At 40.1% G+C, this 11,120-nt stretch overlaps 1 protein-coding gene across 3 annotated transcripts in view; it reads left to right on the top strand.

The window, feature by feature from the left end:
* The first annotated feature begins 920 nt into the window (after nt 1-920).
* rfng (RFNG O-fucosylpeptide 3-beta-N-acetylglucosaminyltransferase) overlaps nt 921-11,120 on the top strand; it is a 38,567-nt gene continuing 28,367 nt past the window's right edge. For all 3 annotated transcript variants that reach the window (XM_048610942.1, XM_048610943.1, XM_048610941.1), the window contains exon 1: nt 921-1,764. In XM_048610942.1, the coding sequence (XP_048466899.1) occupies nt 1,225-1,764 (540 nt within the window). In that variant the 5' untranslated portion in view covers nt 921-1,224. The remainder of the gene's footprint in view (nt 1,765-11,120) is intronic.

Here is an 11,120-nt window from a genome sequence, read left to right as displayed (position 1 = left end):
TATTTTTAAATGGTCACTTAAGAACACCTTATAAAAACCGAAAGAATTGTGGATGCTGTAAATCAGGAACAAAAACAAAGTTGCTGGAAAAGCTCAGCAGGTCTGGCAGCATCCGTGAAGGAAAAAACAGAGTTAACGTTTCGAGATAACAAGGTGTAGAGCTGGATGAACACAGCAGGCCAAGCAGCATCAGAGGAGCAGGAAAACTGATGTTTCGGGTCTGGACCCATCTTCAGAAATGGAGGAGGGGAAGGGGGTTCTGAAATAAATGGAGAGAGAGGGAAAGGCGGATGGAAGATGGATAAAGGAGCGGGTAGGTGGAGAGGAGACGGACAGGTCAAGGAGGCGGGGATGGAGCCAGTAAAGGTGAGTGTAGGTGGGGAGTTAGGGTGGGGATTGGTCAGTCAAGGAAAGACGGACAGTTCAAGGAGGCGGGAATGAGGCTGGTAGGTGGTAGGGATTGAGGTGGGAGGAGTGGAGAAGTGGGAGAAAGGATGGACAGGTTAGGGAGGTGGGGACATGCTGGGCTGGTTTTGGGATGCGGTCGGGGATGGGGAGATTTTGAAGCTTGTGAAGTCCGTTTAACATTTCGAGTCCGGTTCTGAGGAAGGGTCACCGGACCCGAAACATTAACTCTTGTTTTTTTCCTTCATAGATGCTGCCAGACCTGCTGAACTTTTCCAGCAACTTTGTTAGGAATACCTTGCTTACTTGATGGTATTCCCATCAGCCCTGAACAAAAATCAGTCTGATATAGGTGAAACTGATTTCCCCCAACAATTTAACATTTCTTTTTAACTTTTCAATATGTTCATTTCGATTTTTAAAAAAATTATGGTCAGAAACACAAGGGGGAGGAGGTGGGGTGAAAAGCTGGCTAATGTGAGTCAAAGTTCTGCCCTGAACTGTGGGAAAGACCAACTTTATTCCGTGTAAATTAGATTTGGTAGCAGTCTAGTCCTCCACGTGAGGTGGCGATCCAATTCAAAGGGAAAGGACTTGCTCAGCTGGAGTGAGCTCTTGCATGTTCACTGTTTGTTGTTCCTCGGAATTGGAAACAAACGCTGCTAACAAACGAACTGGGTCGAGAGTCTGTGGTTGTGACAGTCGCCAGTGGGAGAAGGTCCTGCAGGGTTCCCATCAGACATGGGAGCGATTCTGGACGTGCCCCAGCCCCAGCAGCGCAGCTCCTCTGCCCCTGGGGGCTGAGGCTGAGCACAGACGATGCGTTTACGGGGGAGCGCAAACAGTAAACTCTGTTTCCTGCTCTCCCTGACTCTCTGCGCCTCTCTGCTGCTCTTGATGGGACTCCAGCAGTGGGGACCCTCGGATCTGCAGCTGTCTCGATCCCTGCAGCCCTTCAGGCAGTCCCCCCAAACACTTGGAAATGCAACCCTGGGCAGAAGCCTCTCTAAACAGGAGAAACGAAGAGGAGCCGCTTTAGCGGGGAGCTCCATCACCGACTCCAGCAGTGCATTTAAAAGAGAGCACAACCACCAGCTATTTGCAAAACCAGACAAACTTGTTCGGACTTACGCCAAAGCGAAAGGGCTGCAGGATTTTGTGAAGAACTCGACAGTGAAAGATCAGCGAGGTCCTGGACCCTGGGAGAAAGCTGCAGCGCTACCCTGGGACATCGCACCGCACAGCAAGCATAAAATGCAACTCAGTGACATTTTTATTGCAGTGAAAACTACTCGGAAGTATCACAAAGCCAGACTGGATCTGCTTTTTCAGACCTGGATCTCACTAGTAAAGGAACAGGTGAGTGCTGTTTCGAAGCTGTTCAGATACAGTTCAAGTTTTGTTTTACTTTTTGCAAAAACTCCCCCGTCTGCTCCCCCACCCCGAAGCTGCTGACGTGCCGGGTTTTCCATTTCCCATCATGATGTTGTACCGGGTCTCATTGAATCTTTTTTGATGTGATCCAAACTGTGAAGTCCAGCAAGGTGTTTATGCAGGATTGTTGACCCTGATCCGATCAACACCCAATATCCCCATACATACAGATCCCAGCAGGAGTCATTGAATGGCGAAGTGGGTATCCTCATTGGTTTCCCTCTTCCCAGCTTGAGGGTGCTGAGACCACTTAACATTATTCTGCTGGCATCCTTGTTTGTCTCTGTTAAATCAGCCTGGACTTATAGCCTTAACTCCATTCTGTTCCATGCTAAAGTTAAGAAACTTTATTCCATATACAGTTTGCAGCAGCTTTCCATTTAATCCAGTCATGTCAAAGTGAATAGTTAAATCTTACTTCAGTATCAAGTTGGAAGAAAATTGCCAACCTACACGATGCCATTGGGTAAAATACAAAAACCCCACCTTCTAACCTCCATCTTAATGTTTGTTTTAGCAAACTGTGATGTTTTATAGTTACCACTGCTTGTCAAATCAAACACTTCTACAAATTGTAAAAGACGTGCCCAATGAACAGAGAGGTGCTTGGAAAATAGTCTCTTTTTCATAGGAAATCAACTTTCATTGCCTGTCTTCTAACCCCATTTATATGTCTGTACTGGCATGCATTCTCCATTGAGGTGTCTGTTGGGTTTTCAGAATTACTAAGACACTTTTAGTTGGCACTGTGGAATTTTTTAATAATGCTGTTTATATCCTAAGTGTGTCACCTTTTTTCTCCAGGAATTAATTGCTTGTAAGGATCTTTTTAAAAGTACATTATCATTGTTCAGGAAAGGTAATGGATAAAACTGAAGCATCGACAGTTTTAATGCTTTTGATATGAGATGAGCAAAATCCTTGAAATAGGGCCTCCTAAATCTAATCTCTATTGTTCACTTATGGCTAAATTTGTACCATGGCATTTATATTTTGTGACTTAGCCAAAAACGTTTATTTGGTGTAAAATGTTTTTGGCAAGCAGCAATTAGCAGGCTTTTAAAATACACTAACTGCTTTAACAATAAGTTAATTCACTGAACAAGAAGGCTAATGGAATGCTGGCCTTTATATCTAGAGGATTGGAGGGAAAGGATGTAGAATTATGCTGCAGTTATACCAAATGGTTAGATCCCACTTGAAATACTGTGAGCTCATCTGGGCAACACACCTTAGGAATGATGTATTGGCCTTGGAAGGAGTACAACATAGGTTTACGAGGCTGACATGTGGACTTTGAAGGTTAAGTTATGAAGGGATTACACAAATTAGGTCTATTTTCTCTAGAATTTAGAAGGTTAAGCGTTGATCTGACCGGAGTCTTCAAGATATTAATAGGAAAAGACACGGTAGGTAAATATAAATTATTTCTGCCGGTTTGAGATTCTAGAACTAGGTGGCGTAGTCTAAAAATTAGTGCCAGATCGTTCAGGAGAGATGTCAAGTAGCACTTCTACACACAAAAGGTGGTAGCCCTTTGGAACTCTTTTCCAGAAATGGCAGTTGATGCTAGATCAGTTGTTAATCTTCAATCTGAGATTATTTAACAAAAATTTACCTAAGGTATTAAGGGATGTGGGCCAAAGGCAGGAACATGGAGTTAGGCCACAAATCAGCCATGATCTCATTAAATGGCAGAACAGGCTCAACAGGCTGAATAGCCTATTCCAGTTTCTGTGTTTTTATTTTGGTTTCAGTCAGCTGATCACTTAATTTTTATGGCAGTTGGCTTTTTGTACTTGTTTCATTTGTTTTCCTAAAGGCTGAGATAGAAACTATTTGTTCCACCCATGGTGAGAAGATCATTCTTAATAAGCAGTCACCAACATGTGTGTTTTACAGATACTGCAAATTTGTGCAACTCTCATAAAGCCTTTTAAGCAGCTTTTAAAAGATCTGACTTGGAGCCAGGATTCTTGACAACGTAGGCAGCAGCTGCCTCTTGCTGTGTTTGGTATGAAATGTTACTGGTTGCTGACTAGTCAAAAACTTTAAGCAAGGAAAAAGGAGCTCCTCTTCCTTTTAATGTTTAGTAATTTAATCATCAAGGGGATAACTTGCAACCAGAATATATTCAAAAGATAATTTGATCAGATCTGTCTGATGGTGTTTAGGCATGAACGACATCGAACAAATGATGGTATTTATATAGTGTCTGTTTATGTTCGGGTTACCTCATGGTGACTCCATCTATTTGCAGCTCGGTAGAAATCTGAAGGAGATAGGGAGAAGGGAGAAAATCCAATCCAATATTTTAGAACATAATTAGGTTAACATTTAAATACAGCGGTCACAAGCTGACAGCCAGGATTGCCCCTCACTGCCACAACTTGGAGCAATTGTCAGTTCAACACTGGCCTAATAGGCTGGATAACCCATTAAAATTCTCATTTTTGACTGGGACTAATTTTGCCACTTCTTGAGCAAGAATAGCCTGATGATTTAATATAAACCACAACTTGAGTGTTCAATTGATTTCAGGTATTGTTTTAAGCCCTAGAGTTTTAAGGTTAATTATGTATAGGATTTCAGGAGTAAACAGTAGTAAATTGAATAATGAGTCACTTCTTTCTCAGGTACTCTCAACTCTCTGGTTTTATTTTATTTGCTTTCTATAAATATCTCCAAATCGAATAAACTGTTGCATTATATATTTGGATTGTTATTAAAGTCCATTGGCGCATTAGCAAAATGTATCAATCATTGTACCCAAATGAAAGAAGGAGAATAAAATAAAAAATTCAAATAGTTCTGTGCTCTCAGGCAATAAATGAGAGTAAAATGCACATAAAATCAAAGCTGTTGCTTCACAGGAGGTGCTCTATTATTTTTAATATGGAACCTCCTGAGCCCCTTGGATTGTTATCAATCACTCACTTTTTTTGAACTTAATCTAAAGTCTTAGTCTGTGTGAGAAATGATTTTTAAAATGCCTCATTGTTTTAAATTTGTTTTTCTTTGTTCAGTTTCTATACCTTCCTCTCTCTCCTCTTTCCCCATCCCCTGCTGTTTCCTTTCTTTAAATGAATGCCAGATGTTAGTTAATGCTGTGGACTGTCAGATTGCACAAGTTCTGTATAAAGAGGCATATTAAACTTTACCACAATGAGGCAGCTATGTAGTCACAAGCTATTGATTCATCCTTGCAGGAAGATGAACACCATCCGATTTTAATCAGATGCTTTCAAATCTCTTTCAGAAAGAGAGCGGATGCATTTGTGACATGTCTGAATGTTCAAATAATGTTTCCTAAGAGAAGAAATATTTTTGACCCCTTAATTTGTCTTTGTTAGTTTGCCAATCCAGAAAGGAAACATGTTTAATGTCTAACAGTGAAAGTGTGTTCATTTGTAAAGTTTTGTTCTGAGAAACACTCTAGATGCTCTTTCCAGCATTGGGTATCCTATAAGAACAGAGTCAGTAAGTAGTCACTAATTTATGGCAGGGTGGTGTATTCTGATCGCACGCAGTGGAACTTCCAAATTTTCAAAAACAAGAAGGAAAGATTGCATCATAATGACTGCAAACAGAAATGAGAAAATAACTGTTCCAAATAGAGCCTAGGTTGGTTTTGAATTTGTGTGTGCAGTGTTAATGAGTGAAGTGGCATTCCAGAACAGTTAGGTGTGAATTAAATTATCTGAGATCAAAAATGATTCGTAAACCTGAACAAATCCTGGCATAGCAGATAGTACACCACCTGAAAAAGAAAAGTTAAAATTTTGGATTAATCTCTGCATCAGTCTTTTGATTTGCATGCCTACGTTGCAATATATTGCAAATTCCTGACCCATAGCCTGCAATCAGTAAGAATAGGTGACAGCACCTCCTCCACAATAATCCTCAACACTGGTGCCCCGCAAGGCTGTGTACTCAGCCCCCTACTGTACTCCTTATACATTCACAGCTGTATGGCCAAATTCCACCCCCACTCCATCTACAAGTTTGCTGACAACAACGCTGTTGTAGGTTGGATCTCAAACAACGACAAGGCAGACTACAGGAAAGAGTTTGAATGCTCAGTGGCATGGTGTAAAGACAACAATCTCTCCATCAAAGTCAGCAAAACAAAGGTGCTGGTCATTGATTATAGGAAGTGGAGTGGAGGGCACGCCCCTGTTTGCATCGATGGTGCTGGGGCAAAGGTGGTCGAGAGCATCAAATTCGTGGGAGTGATGATTACCAACAATCTGTCCTGGTCCACTCATGTTAACACAGCGGTCAACAAAGCACAATGTCCCCACTTCCTCAGGAAGCTAAGGAAATGTGGCATATGCACAAAGACTCTTACCAATTTTTATAAATGCACAGTAGAAAGCATCCTATCTGGATGCATCAGAGCGTGGTATGGCAGCTGCTCTTCCCAAGACTGCAAGAAACCACAGAGAGCCGTGAACACAGCTCAGTCCATCACGCAAACCAGCCTTCCATTCATTGACTCTATCTGGACTTCCTGCTGTCTTGGGAAATCAACCAACATAATCTAGGACCCCACCCCATCCCGGTTATACACTGTTCCATCATCTTCTGTCAGGCAGAAGATATAAAAGTTTGAATACATGTATGAACAGATTCAGGACCAGCTTCTTCCCTGCTATTGTAAGACTTTTTTAAATGAACCTCTCAAATGTTAATTTTGATCTCTTTCTCTCTCTCTTTCTTTCCCTCTCTTTTTCTCTCTTTTTCTCTCTTTTTCTCTCTCTCTCTTTTTCTTTCCCTCTCTTCTCTCTTTTTCTCTCTTTCTCTCTCTCTCTCTCTCTGGCCCCCTCTGTGGCTGAAACACTGTTTTCTGTGCTCTGTTCTGCTGCCCTAATGCATCTTGCATGGTACGATCTGCCTGTATAGCATGCAAAACAACACTTTTCACTGCGTATCTTGGTACATGTGACAACAATAAATCAATCAATCAATATGCTCTTCAATTTTTGTGTATCATTGTATCTTGAAGAAAAATATGTTGTGTGATTAAGCCCATAATTTGAAGCTTTTACAACTGTGATTCCAGGAGAAAAGTCATGGGTAAAGTAAAGCGTCATGTAATGCATAATAACCTGGAGAAAGTGGGAGCTATGATAAACTCTTCAAGAAGTAGAAGAATAGATAAAAAGCCTTTTTTGCAACATCAACAAGGAGTCCTGAATATTCTTTACCTGAGAACCTGAAAGGAAAGATTAAAATTTTGTTTTCTACTTTGGAAGCAATGATGTAGAGAAGAGCAAGATTTTGATTTTTGTGAAAGGATTTTGAGGAGTAGGATATTAGATTAAAAAGCATGGCCCCCTGCTGGCACATCCTATCCACGTGGTAACATGTAGATTATATCATGCATTCCAGGAAAGAGAGTGCAGAAAGGAATGTTCCAAATTTCAAGGACATTGGACAAATTTTGGGCTGCTGAGGCTTCAAGACTAGATGAATTTCACTTCAACAGAACCGATGCTGATATCCTTGCAGGGATGGAAGCATAAAGTTCTGATGAAAGGTTGCGGATGTAAAATGTTAACTGTTAGTCCATAAATACTGCCAGACCTGCTAAGTATTACCAGCATCTTATGTTTTTGTCTTATGATCAGAACCCAATTAGGTTAATTGTGAAAATACAAAAAAAAAATTAATTTCAATCACATGAGAGCTGACCTAACCCAGTTTAATTGCTTGCTAAAAATGCAGATCAAAAAATGAATATATTTAAACAGAAAATCAATAGATATGAAACTATTAATTTGGTAGCACAGAAAGTGTGCATCACTAGGAAGATTATGACATTTTGTTGAAGCTTTTTATTTGTACTCATCAAGAATTGTACTCCGTAGGAAATACCAGTATAAAGGGAAAACCGATCAATACTGTGTAGCAGGAGAGTGCTGATTGGTTGGCAAGTCATTGGTGGAAGCATTGCCATGGAGAACGCACTAGTTAATGACGTCTAACCGTTAACTGCCAAGCTAGTTTAAATTTTAAACCGAGCATGTTGACTGTGACTTGGTGAAGGCAGTACCCTCAGAAATCATGAAGTAACATGTAATGTTGGACATTGTTGTGGGTAACTCACCATAGTCAACCTTTTATTTGGTTACTAATTAAGAAATCTCTCAGAGAATCAAGTACTGAAATAATGATTTGAACTTTATTGCATGCAGCAACCTCACAATGGAACCTGGCCATTATCCAGCTTAATGGTGGACTTTAGCTACGATTCCAACCGACAGTGTCTGACTCGGATGTCCAGAGTTTGATCCTTACGCAGTGTTGTTCTTTGAAGTTATGCTGAAGAAGAGTTCTGGTGTTGCATTCTTATACAGTTGCTCATTCTTCAGGTCTATGGTGTGACGTTATTGATGATCTTTTCGATTTCTTTCATCCAAAATATTGATTTCTCTTCTGGAGCCCTTGAGTCGGCAGCTTGCTTCCTTATCAGACATGACTTCTTTGTTACATTTGGCCTTAACTGTCTGTTTGAAGACACAGCTTTCCTATGACTGCGGTTGGTAATTCTTTACTGGATTGTAATGTAAATCGTTTTCACAATGTTATAACCACCTCATTTCTACCTTATTCTTGGACAGTATGTAATGCTACTGCTTTCCTTTTAATCCTCTTTTGTACAATAATACTATTTTTTTTAAGATTTGTACCTCGGTACTTGTACCTAAGGTGGCACTTTTAAAAGGCAGCCATTGTAAAAACTTTTCATTGTACTCTTCTACTTTACTGGAGTACAAGTGACAATAAAGGATATTCATATTCATATTCACTCCTTAAATTCTTTTGCTGGGCAATCATTTGTCCTTGTGGCATAAAGCAGCCAGGTATCAAGCAGATGTCAAAACAGTTTTGTTTATGTGGCCTTCACTACTCCTTCTGCCTGACATGGCTAATTGCTTTCAATCCCTATGTAACAGCTTGTCTTCGTCCCTTAACAATTTTATTCCAGGCAGTGTTATTGCTGACTTTTTTTGTGTATAACAGTTTATCTTTTGTGGGTTTTTTTCAATCCACAAACAGCTATTAAAGTTCTGAAGTTTATAATCACAACATAAACACAGGCTGGTTAGGTACCATCTGTACCTTTCTCATTGCAAACAGCTGAAGAAATGTGCTGTTTGATATGATCTGCCAGTCTTTTGGACATATATTATTCTTGGATATAATTATGCAATTGGACAACATTTGCTAAATAATCCTGAGTGCACTTAATTAGAGTGGAAAACAACTTAGTGTTGCCAGTCAGGCGCACAGTGCAGCACACCTGTCTGAGGTAGAATATGTAGAAGCTACATATTAGTACACATAGCCCTGTTCTTTGCAGACAAAGCATATATGCACACTGCACCTGTTTCAACCCAACAGAATAGATGACTGCTATTTGCTGGTTCAAAGAGCAAACAGTACATTTAAACAAGTATACAATAGATATGCATAAGCTAATATAGAAGAAAACGGACTGAGGAGAGATGTTCTAGCTATGGAGGGAGTGCAGCAGAGGTTTACCAGATTGATTCCTAGGATGGCAGAACTAACGTATGAAGAGATACTGGATCAGATTGGACTATATTAACTGGGGTTTGGAAGAATGAGGGTGGTCTCATAGAAACCTATCAAGTTATAACCCAATTAAATAGAGTAAAGGATAGAATGATATTCCCGATGTCTGGGGAATCCAGGCCAGGAATTGCAGCTTAAGGACATGGGGTAGACCATTTAAGAATGAGATGAGGAGAAATTTCTTCACCCAAAAGAGTGGTGAGCCTGTGGAATTCTGTTCCACAGAATGTGGTAGGGGTCAAAATATTGAATATTTTCAAGAAGAAGTTAGATATAGTTCTTGGGGCTAATCAAAGGGTATGGTGAGCAAGCAGGAACAGGGTGATGAGTTGGATGATCAGCCATGATCATATTGAATGGCAGTGCAGGCTCGAATGGCCCAATGACCTCCTCTTGCTCCTATTTCCTATGCTTCTCTGGAGAAGTTTAGGATATTCGCCTTGGTTGAGAAGACATTTGATAGAGGTATTCAGAATTGTGAGGGCTTTGGACAGAGTAGATAAGGAGAAACTGGTACCGTTGGTAAAAGATCAAGTTCCAGAGGGCGTAGATTTATGACAATTGGCAAAAGAAGCATTTGTAACATGACAAAAATCTTTTACACAGCAAGTGGTGAGGAGCTGAAATGTGTGTTCCAAAAGTGTGATGGAGGCAAGTTTAACTGATGCATTGAAAAGAATATTGGATTGTTATTTGAAAAGGAAGTGAGTAGAGAGCTAGGGGAAATGGCAAATTGCTCCTTCAGAAAGGCTGTACAAATACAACAGGCTGATTACCCTTTTGTGCTCTAACCATTCTATGATTCGATAACTTTAGGAGTATAAAACCCATCAGGAACTGCTTCTTTCCTGCCATTATCAGACTGTTGAATGGACTCTAACCTCAAATGTTGTAACCTGCATGCATCTTAGTCTTTTTGATTTGTACATTCTTTTCTTGCTGTGATCTGCCTGTACCACTTATAAACAAAGCTTTTCGCTGTATTTTGGTACACATCACAATAAAATCAATCAATCAATCATGGTAAATCATTAAAATTAATTCAAATCAGTAACATGAGCCAGCACCAGAAAATTGACTATGGAGCTGCCAGATTGTTGTAAAAAAAGTACATAGAACTTTCACACAAGTGGCTTTTGAGGAAATTACTAACTTTGTACAAAAAGAATTAGGAAAGTATATGAAAAGGATGTGATGAAAGAAGAGAGAAATTGGAATACAAAAGATAGCTGCAGTTAACCATGAGTGCTAGCTTTTATCTGTGATGCACTAGAGATAAACCAGAAATCAAACCATTTGGTACAAGGTCAAATGGACCCCTTCTGTATTGTGAATTAATTTTTATTTTGAAAGAGCTATTTCCTCTCCTGGCATTGTTTTAGCATCTAACTCATTATACAGCAAAAAAAGTGAGAGCTGGATACTGAGAAACCTCTTTTCAGAATATATTGCAGATACTTTTAGTGTAAGTTTACCACACCAATGTACATAAGGTCTTTTTAAAAAAAAAAGCTCTCAACTTAAATATGTTACAGAGACAGTAGGAACTGCTGATGCTGGAGAATCTGAGATAACAAGGTGTAGAGCTGGATGAACACAGCAGGCCAAGCAGCATCAGAGGAGCAGGAAAGCTGAAGAAGGGTCTAGACCCGAAACGTCAGCTTTCCTGCTCCTCT

This window comes from Rhincodon typus, chromosome 23 (assembly GCF_021869965.1).
Source record: "Rhincodon typus isolate 14 chromosome 23, sRhiTyp1.1, whole genome shotgun sequence".
In the NCBI taxonomy this organism is placed as follows: Eukaryota; Metazoa; Chordata; class Chondrichthyes; order Orectolobiformes; family Rhincodontidae; genus Rhincodon; species Rhincodon typus.
Note: the sequence above shows the minus strand (reverse complement) of the source record. Positions and strands in the feature narration are given on the sequence as shown.